This window comes from Lissotriton helveticus, chromosome 1_1 (assembly GCF_964261635.1).
Source record: "Lissotriton helveticus chromosome 1_1, aLisHel1.1, whole genome shotgun sequence".
Classification (NCBI taxonomy): Eukaryota; Metazoa; Chordata; class Amphibia; order Caudata; family Salamandridae; genus Lissotriton; species Lissotriton helveticus.
The window spans coordinates 884997388-885011796 of record NC_136057.1 but is presented as its reverse complement, the minus strand read 5'-3'; the positions used below and the strand labels follow the sequence as shown (position 1 = coordinate 885011796).

Genomic DNA, 14409 nt, shown 5'->3' with positions numbered 1-14409 from the left:
CGCCATTGTCTAACCCAGGGTGGTGTGGAGTGGAAAAACGATGGATTTGGGCCCAGATCTTTGGACTGGGGTGAATGTGTGACATTGATCCACATTCTGTCCATCATTGTTGTGTTTGCAGTTACCGCTCTAAGTGTACTGGGGATGCTCAGACGTGAGTCCCAGGCACTCCACACCACTGGAATCAAGCTAGCCGGGCTGAAGAGAGGTGTTACCTCGAAACCGGGCCGGTCCTCGGATGCTTGTTTCCGTTCTGGGAAGGACATGGCTTTTGTAGTTCGGACTGGACTGTTCCCATGGGGCACAGGGTCAGCGCTGATTTGCATATCGCCATTGTCTAACCCAGGGTGGTGTGGAGTGGAAAAACGATGGATTTGGGCCCAGATCTTTGGACTGGGGTGAATGTGTGACATTGATCCACATTCTGTCCATCATTGTTGTGTTTGCAGTTACCGCTCTAAGTGTACTGGGGATGCTCAGACGTGAGTCCCAGGCACTCCACACCACTGGAATCAAGCTAGCCGGGCTGAAGAGAGGTGTTACCTCGAAACCGGGCCGGTCCTCGGATGCTTGTTTCCGTTCTGGGAAGGACATGGCTTTTGTAGTTCGGACTGGACTGTTCCCATGGGGCACAGGGTCAGCGCTGATTTGCATATCGCCATTGTCTAACCCAGGGTGGTGTGGAGTGGAAAAACGATGGATTTGGGCCCAGATCTTTGGACTGGGGTGAATGTGTGACATTGATCCACATTCTGTCCATCATTGTTGTGTTTGCAGTTACCGCTCTAAGTGTACTGGGGATGCTCAGACGTGAGTCCCAGGCACTCCACACCACTGGAATCAAGCTAGCCGGGCTGAAGAGAGGTGTTACCTCGAAACCGGGCCGGTCCTCGGATGCTTGTTTCCGTTCTGGGAAGGACATGGCTTTTGTAGTTCGGACTGGACTGTTCCCATGGGGCACAGGGTCAGCGCTGATTTGCATATCGCCATTGTCTAACCCAGGGTGGTGTGGAGTGGAAAAACGATGGATTTGGGCCCAGATCTTTGGACTGGGGTGAATGTGTGACATTGATCCACATTCTGTCCATCATTGTTGTGTTTGCAGTTACCGCTCTAAGTGTACTGGGGATGCTCAGACGTGAGTCCCAGGCACTCCACACCACTGGAATCAAGCTAGCCGGGCTGAAGAGAGGTGTTACCTCGAAACCGGGCCGGTCCTCGGATGCTTGTTTCCGTTCTGGGAAGGACATGGCTTTTGTAGTTCGGACTGGACTGTTCCCATGGGGCACAGGGTCAGCGCTGATTTGCATATCGCCATTGTCTAACCCAGGGTGGTGTGGAGTGGAAAAACGATGGATTTGGGCCCAGATCTTTGGACTGGGGTGAATGTGTGACATTGATCCACATTCTGTCCATCATTGTTGTGTTTGCAGTTACCGCTCTAAGTGTACTGGGGATGCTCAGACGTGAGTCCCAGGCACTCCACACCACTGGAATCAAGCTAGCCGGGCTGAAGAGAGGTGTTACCTCGAAACCGGGCCGGTCCTCGGATGCTTGTTTCCGTTCTGGGAAGGACATGGCTTTTGTAGTTCGGACTGGACTGTTCCCATGGGGCACAGGGTCAGCGCTGATTTGCATATCGCCATTGTCTAACCCAGGGTGGTGTGGAGTGGAAAAACGATGGATTTGGGCCCAGATCTTTGGACTGGGGTGAATGTGTGACATTGATCCACATTCTGTCCATCATTGTTGTGTTTGCAGTTACCGCTCTAAGTGTACTGGGGATGCTCAGACGTGAGTCCCAGGCACTCCACACCACTGGAATCAAGCTAGCCGGGCTGAAGAGAGGTGTTACCTCGAAACCGGGCCGGTCCTCGGATGCTTGTTTCCGTTCTGGGAAGGACATGGCTTTTGTAGTTCGGACTGGACTGTTCCCATGGGGCACAGGGTCAGCGCTGATTTGCATATCGCCATTGTCTAACCCAGGGTGGTGTGGAGTGGAAAAACGATGGATTTGGGCCCAGATCTTTGGACTGGGGTGAATGTGTGACATTGATCCACATTCTGTCCATCATTGTTGTGTTTGCAGTTACCGCTCTAAGTGTACTGGGGATGCTCAGACGTGAGTCCCAGGCACTCCACACCACTGGAATCAAGCTAGCCGGGCTGAAGAGAGGTGTTACCTCGAAACCGGGCCGGTCCTCGGATGCTTGTTTCCGTTCTGGGAAGGACATGGCTTTTGTAGTTCGGACTGGACTGTTCCCATGGGGCACAGGGTCAGCGCTGATTTGCATATCGCCATTGTCTAACCCAGGGTGGTGTGGAGTGGAAAAACGATGGATTTGGGCCCAGATCTTTGGACTGGGGTGAATGTGTGACATTGATCCACATTCTGTCCATCATTGTTGTGTTTGCAGTTACCGCTCTAAGTGTACTGGGGATGCTCAGACGTGAGTCCCAGGCACTCCACACCACTGGAATCAAGCTAGCCGGGCTGAAGAGAGGTGTTACCTCGAAACCGGGCCGGTCCTCGGATGCTTGTTTCCGTTCTGGGAAGGACATGGCTTTTGTAGTTCGGACTGGACTGTTCCCATGGGGCACAGGGTCAGCGCTGATTTGCATATCGCCATTGTCTAACCCAGGGTGGTGTGGAGTGGAAAAACGATGGATTTGGGCCCAGATCTTTGGACTGGGGTGAATGTGTGACATTGATCCACATTCTGTCCATCATTGTTGTGTTTGCAGTTATTGCTTTTTCTCGGCTCGGCCTCTTTGTCCGGGTCGACGACTGATTGCGGATTGACCTGATCTTTAGGTTCGATGCGCTTTCTGTGCTCGACAGGTTTTTTAGGTTGACTGTCAGTTTCAGTTTCAGGTTTACTGTCTTTTGTCGAGTCGACGATTCTTTACAGATCGACTGGTTTTTTAGGAGCACTTGTCTTTGGGTCGGTGCCTTTGTTGGCTCGATAACCTTCTTCGGCTGGGCCACAGGTTTCGGTACAACGCCTTCCGTGTCGGCGACCTTCTTCGGTTCGACGACCTTCGGCGCAGCGGCCTTCTTTGGGTCGACGGCCTTCTTCGGGTCGGCGGCCTTCTTTGGCTCGACGGCCTTCTTTGGTTCGGTGCCCTTTGGCTCGACGGCCTTCTTCGGGTCGACGCTCTGAGGCTGTATGGCATTCTTTGGTTCGACGCCCTTCGGGTCGAGGACCTTTTTGGGTTCTAGAACCTTCTTTGGGATAACGTTACTTGGACCTGGGGTCTCTGAAGGCTTAATCTTTGTTTTCGGAGCCGAGCTGGACAGCAGGGCTGCTGAATGATGTTTTGGATCTTGGCCAAGGCCTTTAGGCGATGCCTCTATCGGAGCCTTCTGTAAGGGGTAATAGGTGTCGGGGGCAATGTACTCACAGTTTGCCCCGGTGGGATTTCGTCATCGGAGTCCGAGTGGTCCTCGACGGTGACGATCTCTAGATCCGAATCTTCCCCTTCTGGAAGTTCTTGTTCATCCTCAAAGATGTTGTCTGGTTCCGGTGCCTGTCGCACGGAATTGGGCACAGGCTGGGCAGGTTTCTTCCTTGTGGTCTGGTGATAGGCACTTGTTGCATACTGTGTGTTTGTCAGTATGCGGGAACTTGGAGTGGCATTGTGGGCACCTTTTGAACGGGCTTCTTTCCATCGACAGGAGGCCCACATGGCGTCGAAAAGGCCCAACGGCCCGCATCGACGACCGGGTCAAGATGGAAAGCTTGATCAAGTCAAGAAGTACCGAGCGAGAACAATACCGTCGAAGTCAAAGGCCTTTTGGCCTCTAGAAAAGTTTAGTTTCGATTCCGAAGTTGGAGTATAGGAATAACATCCAAACCCAATGGCGGGAAAAAACAATCTGAGGATGGAGAAGATGCTCATGCGCACTGTAGTCCATAGGAGGAGTCACCTATCTCGTGATACTTCGAAGACTCTTCCAGGACAACAAGGTGCAATCATCCGGACCCAACACTAGGCGGCGATCTAAGCACAGACATGAATTCAGCAGCCCACATGCCTCAAACATATGATAACTTGATGAATAGCAGTACACTACTGTCCCAAAGTACAGAGGAATTTTTTGGTCACACAACCTGCCATTCACAGGAACAGAGGACTGGCCATAAAACACCTTTTTACAATGTACCAAAGCCCTTTTGCAAGTCTGAATGCAAAAGACCTTTTGCAGCCCTCTCAGAATTACAAATTGGAGGAAGCATACAAAGGGGTGTTCATACAAAAATCAACTCTGAATCATGTTCCAATTGTGGTCAGAGTTGTTACCTCCCCAGACTTATCTCCCCAGACTTGGCGTAATTTCCACTCATATGAGGGAGATAACAACTCACTCTGACCACAATTGGAACATGATTCAGAGTTGATTTTTGGTTGACTATTGTATTTCCCTCTTACCAATAGGAATAAGTTTTCCTTACTGTGTTTCCCATTTTTATGTTTTAATTCTGTATGCCCAATGTATTTATATTGTATTTATATTGTTTTATTGATTAATTCTGTATTGATGTATTGATGATAGGGTTATACCATGTTTTTAGAATGATCTGAATAAATTGTATACTTTTGTAAAATTTATTTTTAGATTTATTTTTACATTTCCTCTTTGTTCATCTTTTTCATTGTGAATTCAGTGTTGTGCTTGTTGGAATGTTTGTGTATAATTTTACCCAAAGGGGTCTTCTTATTTGACACTTGTCTTTAGTAGTATCCCACCCCTTTGGTTGTTGGGTCCCTCTCTTTTATTAGAGACAACCTCGGAATAATCATCAACAGCAAACTGGATGTGACTGCATAAGTCAATGTCGTCACTGCATCCTGCTTCCACATTCGGTCATGGACATCTTAGTCACCAGCAAGTTGGACTACTGGAACACCCTCTACACTGGGATCACCAAGCAACTCACTAGAAGACTACATACCATACAGAACTCGACAGCCAGACTCATCCTCAACTTACCAAAATAACTCACATCATAACAAACCTCAGGGAGCTTAGCTGGCTCTCTGTACACAACTGCGCTCACTTCAAACGGCTCACACAAATATTCAAGGCACTACACAACTTAGGCCTCACCTACCCGAACAGTTGTATAGTCTTCCACCAACCACCCAGACACCTCCGCTCCAGAGGACTCCTACTCACACTCACCCCACGCATAACAGATTATGAGAACAAGTGTTTTCTTATATCACTCCTAAACTGAGAACGGCCTTCCACTGCACATCAGAGACTCCTCCTCTATTCTTGAATTTTGCAAGAAGCTGAAGAGCTGGCTTTTCAATTAACCAACCTCCATAGGCAGGGCTAGACACACATACCTGGTCAATGCCAGGATACCCACACAAGTGATAATGTGCTTTACAAATACACAACACCAAAAGAAAATAACTCCCTTTCTACATAATACTCAAAGTTCTGAAAATCCTTCTGTTTATTAACGTTCTAAATTCCCATTTTCACCTTTCTTACCTACCTAAAATTTAAATGATGTCCATGTTCACACTTTACTAAACTTTTTTTTTTACAAATGCAATATGATTGTGTTTATATTCCACTATCCACAAAAAGGCTTTCATCTTCTATAACATTCTACAATATGTAGTGTCCCCTAAAAAAGAGCGAAATTCACTCGTAGCACTCATGACTAATTTAATGATTAATTACACATCTCAAGGATTTGACAAAAACATCTTGAAAGCTGTGATTAGGGAAGTCAGATATGGGTGTCTAGTCATTAAAAATGTCACTTACATACTCTTTACGTTTTTTTTCCCTCTATTGACCAACATCTTCTCTCAACTGTTTTGTAACTTTTGTGAAATGATTTTTGGGTCAAAACTGATTGATTTTCTCTTACTTCTAGTATGATTCTCACATGCTTTGCAGAATAATCTCTCTAGTAAGCTAGATGTGTGGCTGTTATCAAGTGCTGAATTCCTCTTGCCCAACTGAATGCCCTGATCCATCTCTTTTTCCAAGTGAGGGTTCAGTCCTCTGAGGGAGATATGTCTATTAATAAATATTTCCTTGGGGTTCAGAACATTTTTGTACTCTATAGAATTGTGCTCCATAAGTTGCCACACTAGGCTCAATCTAGGCCTCAACTCCATTTTGAAATTCTGAACAAGGCTGTGTGGGATTATTTCTTCTCTCACCATACACATATCAAATTGTGCACAAATAAAATGTTTTGCAAAGATATCTAGTTTTTTTGTAAGCTCTTGAGGAAGCTCTCCTATCTAATGTAACTGTTCAAGGTATTTCCTATCTGAAGCTCAGCCAGTCTATTATTTTCACACATCTGTCATTGTATTATATGTAAATAGATTTGCAATGTCACATCGGATGACATTATGTCAGTAGGAGACTAATTATTGTTAATGTAATTGATGCTGTTAAGCATTGTTGCGTTTTATTTTGCATTGTGATTTGCTGAGCCTAAGTAACATTTTGCTCACTGCATACTGACTGAATGATTTTCATTGTGTATTCTTGTTATAAAGCGTAGGCGGTTTATCTTAGATAATCTTATAAAATAGCATTATCATATTCAGGGGCCACGACTAGTTAGCGCTGTGAAAAAGAAACGAGCTACTCTGTATAATTATTAGCAGCAACATTTAAATGTCTCTATACATTTTATATAACTTATTGAATACCTCGCATCAAGGAGCAAAGAAAGAGCAGCAAGCAGGCCGCACCAACATGCATTCACCATCTCCTCCCAGACTGCTCGGTTTGCTATAAAAAACAGAAAAAGAGAATATTAGTCTGACTGCAGTTACATCTTATAAACAGAAAGCATACACAGGTTCAAACCCCATGCATGATCTTTGTTTTCACTACGTATACTCCCAAAGCTACTCACAGGAGACAATATAAAATGTCAGAATACAAGTTATAAACATATGCACAGGAGTAACAACCGGAGGCATGTGACATTTCATTCTCTACATCCGGAGTCTCAGCCAGCTCTGAGTAGCTCTCCTGTATGCAGTCCAGCCTACATATATACAAGCCTTTGCTTGGTTTACTTATTATATACATACCAAAATTAAATAGCCTTTATATGTGACAAAATGTGTGTATTTTCAGAGTTCATAATCTGATGTTTGCAGAAAAAAGGTTAACTTTTCAAAACATATTTTAAGTTATTTGAGTTGGAGAGATTTACTATATTATGACCTTGATGCCAGGGGGATTGCAGCTATGGTTTTAATATATTACCCATCTAGAGGTATTCCAAATCAATAATGTTTTTTTACCTAACTGCTTGCGACCTTGCCTAATGTACCAATGTGATCATTGCTGATAATCTTGGATGGGGTGATCACTATTACATCAATAATATCAGTAGCGGGGGGAGGAGCTTCGCGCGCCTCCGTGATGGCCGCGTGAGCACAGGGCTCCCGGAGACCCTCGCCGCCTCCCGCATTAATCCTGGATATTATCCTGATTTGACTGAAGATCATTGAAGACACAGCCCGTCTGATGTACTAGCAGGTCTCTGGGTCGAAATTGGACGCAGGGTCCCCGAGCTACGCCGTCCTTAAGTTTGTGGCCTTCTCCATGGAACCGCCTGGGCCTTGAGTCCTGGCTTTACCCGGGTCGTAATTCAACAACAACGGCTGGCAGAGTTCAGTTCACAGCCTCACTTCACTTTCGGTTTCGTTTCTCCTGCGCACCGTCTTCCCTCTGCGGGGTGACGGCTGATTGGGCTGACTTCTATGCCAGTTCATTGGGCTTGGAGATAGCGACAGTTTGGCTGTGGACTCAAATTGACTCAACTCTGCCTCTGGTATTAGTGTGGGTGAATTTTAAGGAGCCATTTGGACTAGATCCCAAGCCTCCCTTCGGGGCACCCGGCTCGCCATGACGGGAAAGCCCGAGGGTGAAAAACGGAAAGTTAAGACTACCTTCCGAGGAGGCTCAACTCAGACGAATGTCATGGACCGCTACACACTTCCAAAAGGACCCCCCAGTGGCACACCTAAGACCCGGGAGGAGGCTATCGATGATCCTGTAGTATCGGCAGACTTAACACTGCAGGACGTGATGGGCGCCATTGCAGGTATCAAGTCCTCTATTAGTTACATCGGGCTTACCTGACTCCAGGGAAGATTACAAAATATTTCAAAGTACACGCTGCGGCATGCCCCAGGTGCCGGGAGGTGGGGGTGGAATTGGACCATATGTTGGGGCACTGCCCGATGATGGGGAACTATTGGGAGGAGGTGGGTGCACTTCTGACTGAATTAACGGATAGGCAGCTGACCTATGACATGGCGACATGTTTGCTGCACTGGTTTCCGCACACAGCCAAGAATAAGATCACCAGTAAATTCATTGATCTGGGTCTGATGTTAGCCAAGAGAGAGATAACTTGGCATTGGAAATCAAGGGACGGGCCATCTACCAGCCGCTGGCGAGCGGAGTTCAGTAAATGGGCAAGCAGTGAAAGTGTGGTTAGGTTCCAGCAGGCCAGGCGTGGGGGAGGAGATAAAGCACTGGACATGGCGAGAGCATGGGAAGCGCTGCTCCAAGCTTTGATATCGCAACGATCGGCTGAAGGGGAGGACTGAGTAATTACGGGCATGTGATCATCTTTAAGGGAACTTGTTAATGATGATCTGGCGCGCTGAGAGTTTTAGGTATTATGTTGAAGTGCATTTACCCACACCACAGCAGCTGGGGGGGGTATGAGTGGGGTTTGTTGGGGATGACTAAGAAGACAGGTTTATGGGAAATGAAGAATGTAAGAAATGTTTTCTTTGTATGATGGAAATGACCAATAAAATCTGTTTTCAAAAAAAAAAATCAAGTCCTCTATTAGCCAACAGTATGAAGCCCTGGCTTTGAAGCTGGACACGGTGGCCATTGATGTCAACCTCATTCGAACTGATTTGGCCAAGACGAACGAAAGGGTGAAGTCCCTTGACCTAAAAACAGCCAGCCTCACAACGGATGTGTCCGACTTGCAAACAGAAGTGCGCAACCTTAGATCTGCCAATGATTTCTTTGCTCGTCGCTTGGAGGATTTTGAGGGCCGTGCGAGGCGCAACAACGTGCGTATTATTGGGGTCCCGGAAGAATATAGTTCGCTCTCCACTAATCTTCTAGTGGAGGACCTTATCCTCAATCATCTTGCGCCCAAGGGCCTGAGCAAATTCTTTGCCATTGAACGCGCACACAGGGTACTGGGGGGACAGGCGAAGCCCGGTTTCCCCCCCCCCGTCCGATTATCGCACGAATCTTCAATTTCAGAGATCGCGACGCCATCTTGCAGGGGGCACGGACGAACGGTCCTACGCAGTTCGAGAACGCTGCTGTGAACTTTTATCCGGACTTCTCCCAATCGGTCCAGAAGCAAAGAATGGGATTTCAAGGGTAAAACGGCGGCTTAGAGACATGGAGTTAAAATATGCGATGTTGTTCCCGGCCCGACTTCGTGTTGAACATGACAATCGAACATTCTTTTTTGTTCGGCCTGAGGAAGCGAGTGATTGGTTGGACACTTTACCGGCTCGCCGTGCTGGCCGGGACCATACTGGTGGCGCTGAGGGGGGCCTAATGGACCAAGAATGTCTATGGCGTTTGTGCCCGGAATACTTTTCACCGTGATCGGCTGCAGCTCACTGACTTCTTTGATCATTCCCTTCGCATCCTGGGGGGTCGCGGGGTTGACGAGACCCTTCCTCCTCTGGGGTTCCTTTGTGTAGATTAGTTGTTTGTTTGTATTTGTCAGGGCGACAGGCACACTGCAAATTGGGGTGGCTTCTGAGTCTGTGCAGGGGTGCAGGATGGGGGGGAGTTGCGTTGGGAACATGGGGGGGGAGGGAACTGTGTTGGGGTTACTTGTTTTTTCTTTTTCAGGGCAAAGAACTTTCACTTTTTTTGACCTTGGTGTGATGCTCGTTTTGAGATGGGAGTGCATTGTGGATTTGGATGGGGGGTAGGGGGTTGAAGGTACTGTGCTGGAATGTGAATGGGTTGGGTGACCGGATAAAGAGAGGGGGGGTTTTGCAACTTTTGCGGCGCCTCTTGCCTGATGTTGTTTTGCTACAAGAGACGCACCTGATTGGGAATACTTGCTACGCTCTTAATAGACGGGGTTATCGTCTTGTTGCCCATTCTGGATTTACATCTAGTTCTAGAGGGGTGGGTATATTGCTTAGGACTTCCCTCCCCTTCGAGGGTTGATGATGTGGTCCTTGATGCCAGGGGTCGATATGTTGCACTTGTTGGGCGGTAGGAGGGGAAAACGGTTTCGTTGGTATCGGTGTATGTTCCTCCTGCCCTGCAATCCACAACATTTGCTGACTTGGGGCGAATGGTATTATGTCTCCCTGAGGGTGTTTTGATATTGGGTGGTGATTTTAACTCCGTCGTCTCTGGCAGAGCGGACCGCTATCCGCCCAGAGACCTTCCTGCTACGCAATCCTGGTTGGGTGACTTTCTGGACACACTGGGGTTTGTAGATTGTTGGAGGCTAATGCATCCAGTGCAGAACCAATTTACCTTCCACTCGGGAGCACATGGTAGTCTTTCCAGATTGGATTACATTATGATACCGGCTGCCCTGTCCCCTTCGATTGGGGAGATTAGACACCTGGCTCAGGGTATATCAGACCATTCCCCTATCTGGTTTCATTTTAATTTTACCACAGGCGCTGAAGGAAGGTTGGCCCCGATTAACCCCTGGTATCTCCTTAACCCCAAAACCCGCACTGAATTGATTAAATCATTTGATCTGTATTTTGCTGAAAACGTGGGTTCTGTGTCCTCACCGGTCTCGCTGTGGGAAGCCTTCAAGACTGTTATCAGGGGACAGGCATTGTCTTTGATTGGGTGTGCCAAGAAATGTAAGAATGAGGCAATTGTTCATCTCGAGACAGAAATTACGGAATTAGAGACTGCATTGGAGCGAGATGTGACTAGAGAGACATTGCATATTCTCCACCTTAAACAGTTGGAATATAAGACTTTGGTTACTGATGCGGCCAAGATGATGAGTAGGGAACAGCAGGGAAGATTGTATGATGTGGGTGATAAAGGTGGAAAATTGATTGCCTGGCTAGACAGAAAGGAGAGAGCGAGTCGTGTGGTTCCGGTGATTGAGAAATTGGATGGTATGCGTGTGACGGACCCTGTTGAAATTGTTGAATGCTTTGCTGATTATTTCCGAGAGGTGTATACCTCGGTGTCTGACAGGCCTGAAGAGGATTCTCAATTGTTGCTTAAAGATATAGCATTGCCGTGTTTATCAGACTCAGATCGGGATTGCCTGGATGCCGCGCCCTCGGTGGATGAGGTGGCTCTCGCGCTTCGCTCCATTCGTTCTGGCAAGGCTCTGGGTCCCAATGGTCTTCCTATAGAATTGTATAAATTGCGCCCTGATACCCTGGCTCCCTATCTCCGAGATATGTTTTTGGCTGCGCGAGAAAATGGCTCCCTCCCTAGGGATCAGCGTCTTGCGATCATTGTGGTGATCCACAAGGAGGGCAAGCCACGGGATCGCTGTTCGTCTTACAGACCCATTTCGCTTTTAAATGCGGAGCCTAAGATTCTCGCCAAGCTACTTGCCAATCGTCTGATTACGGTGATCAGCGACCTGATCCATCCGGATCAGTCGGGTTTTATCCCTCATCGTAACACGGCATTAAATTTACGGCGTTTACATGGTGTTCTCGTGAGGGCCCCGACGTTGCGTGAACCGGCCATCTTGGCGTCCTTGGACGCCACGATGGCCTTTGACACAATTGAATGGTCGTATCTTTGGGCCGTGCTCGCCAAGTTTGGATTTGGCGCTGGCTTTATTGGATGGGTCAAACTCCTGTATGCAACACCACTGGCACAGGTGGTGGTTAATGGTCGCGTCTCCATGCCTTTCGCTCTCGGGAGGGGCACGCGGCAGGGCTGTCCGTTATCCCCGCTTCTCTTTGCTCTTGCGTTGGAACCACTCGCCGCTTGGCTACGTTGGGAACCTTCACTGACGGGCATACGCTGGACCCCGGAATTTGAGGATCGTATCTCCCTATATGCGGATGATATTTTATTGTACCTCACATCTCCCCAAAAATCGCTTAACGTATTGTCTGACGTGCTTAACTCCTTCGGGAGGAACTCGGGCCTCGTTATCAACTGGTCAAAATCCTATATCTACGTGCTCGCAGGAGATGTCCCTCGTTTACCGCGGGGCTGCCCCATCCAGTTGTCACAATCTGGTTTTAAATACTTGGGTGTGTTTATCTCGCTGGATCCTGAGGTTCGCTACGAACGTAATATACTCCCCCCACTCCAAAGGTTGCGCTCGGATGTAGTGCGCTGGCGTAGGTTAACGTCTCCCTTGGGGCGAGCGGCCCTTTTTTAAATGATGTCCTTACCGCGATTTCTATATGCACTTCAGAATAGTTTTGATGTGATCCCGGCGAAATATTTTCGGGAGGTAGAATCGTTGCATAGGCAATTGATATGGGACAGACGTTCGCGCATCGCTCTTCCGAAACTAACACTTCCCTGGTATGATGGCGGCATAGCACTTCCGGATATTCGTAGGTATTATTGGGCTTCCCAACTTGCTGCCATCAACCATGGGATGTATGGTCCGGCACTGAATCCGGCCTTTGAAATGGATAGGTTGCTGCTCCCGGGTGGAGACTATTATAGGGCGCTTTACTCGGGGTCCTCTCGTTCGCAACTTTCGGGACCTACAGCTATAGCTGTGCGGGTATGGCATAGCACAACTGCGGCTATGGGCTGGAGCAACAGACTAACAGGCGCTACTCCGCTTTATGCTTCCGCAAAATTGGGCTGTCTATGGAAGACAAAGGGGTTCGATAAATGGGACACGATTGGTATTAGTAAAGTGCGTGATCTCTGGGTTAAAGGAGGGGTGAAGACTTTTTCGGATTTGCAAGCGGAATATAAGCTGAGTGACAGGGACATTTTTCGTTATGTTCAAGTACGCCATGCCTTGAATTCAGTGTTTCCTGTGGGTAGTGATGTTCCGGAATCCTCCCTCCTCGAAGATCGTATATTGGATGGTCATGTGCCGGATAATACTATCTCATTGTTTTATAAAAAGATGATTAATGACCGATCGAGTTTGCTGGATCGCCTTCGAGAAACCTGGATTGCTGATGGTATTGAACTAGATAATGAGGACTGGCAGGCCGCGATCTCCTCTCCCAGGGAGGTTGCGATTCCGGCCCGCCTCCGTCTGGTCCAACTTAAGGTTCTCCACAGAATCTATGTCACCGGCCCCCGTTTGATCCACATGGGTTATTCCACGGATGGCTTGTGTAGACGTGGTTGTGGTCTCCTTGGTACCTATCTCCATATAATATGGGAGTGCCCTGAGGTGGTGCGTTTTTGGCATAGTATACATGATGTGATGAGTGAAGTGACGGGTGTTGTGATGATGCCAGAAGCCCGGCAATGTTTGTTGAATGTATGGGGTCCGAATGATTATGACGTGTCGCAACTTTGGTGGGTGACTCTTGCTAATATGGTTGCCAAACGGGATATTGCACAATTGTGGGGGTCCCCAAGGCCGCCTACAGTGTCTGCTTGGAAAGAGAGTATGGATTGGTGCATGTTCAGAGAGAAGACAGTGTATATAGCAAGAGGCAGGCCCAGGAAATGAGGAAAGATTTGGTACCAGTGGAACTCCTACCGGGGAGATATCTGTACACCCCCGCTCGCAGAAATTCTTAGTCCTTCTCAATCGCCCTGACCTGTATTCCTTCTAGTGGTGGTACATTGTGCTGTTTATACGCAATTCTGCCTTTGGGCCCCCCCCCTTTATCTACATTCGAAGAATTTCTCTCTTGTTGTCCTGTGTCTCCCGTCCTCCTTGAGCACAAGCCTAATGGATGTACTATTGCTACATTGCCTTGACTGTTTGTTGATGAGTTTTTTTTCTGTTTTATGTAATAAAAAGTTACAACAAAAAAAATAATATCAGTAGCTTGAGATGATTTTCACTGAATCTAAGTAGCTCTTAATACAGAAAAGGTTGGAGACCCCTGCCCTACATCTATCCCTTACCCGAATCCGATTTCACTATCTATAGCCCTAACCTTATAGCTAACCATAATGTGAAATCTTACCTTCAAGCTTTATTCTAATTTTAACCCTTACTCTAACCCTACTGTCCACTCTGACTCTAATCCATTCCATGTCCCAGTTTCCACCTTAACACCTGACATGACTGCATGAACCTTGACTGCTCTGAACCCTAACTTTTACCCAATGCCTAGTCTCTTGGATTCACCCTCCACACAAATCACGCACTCAGAACACATTACAAAGGAAACCTAGATTTCTTGATTCCAGCTCTCGCTATTAAAAAAAAAAAGTGAAACAGC

General features: G+C 47.5%; 1 protein-coding gene across 2 annotated transcripts in view; it reads right to left on the bottom strand.

Moving 5' to 3' along the window:
* MON2 (MON2 regulator of endosome-to-Golgi trafficking) overlaps positions 1 to 14409 on the bottom strand; it is a 1009595-nt gene that overhangs the window by 457684 nt on the left and 537502 nt on the right. For both annotated transcript variants that reach the window (XM_078675668.1, XM_078675659.1), the window contains exon 13: positions 6700 to 6781. In XM_078675668.1, coding sequence (XP_078531794.1) covers positions 6700 to 6781 — 82 coding nt within the window. The remainder of the gene's footprint in view (positions 1 to 6699; positions 6782 to 14409) is intronic.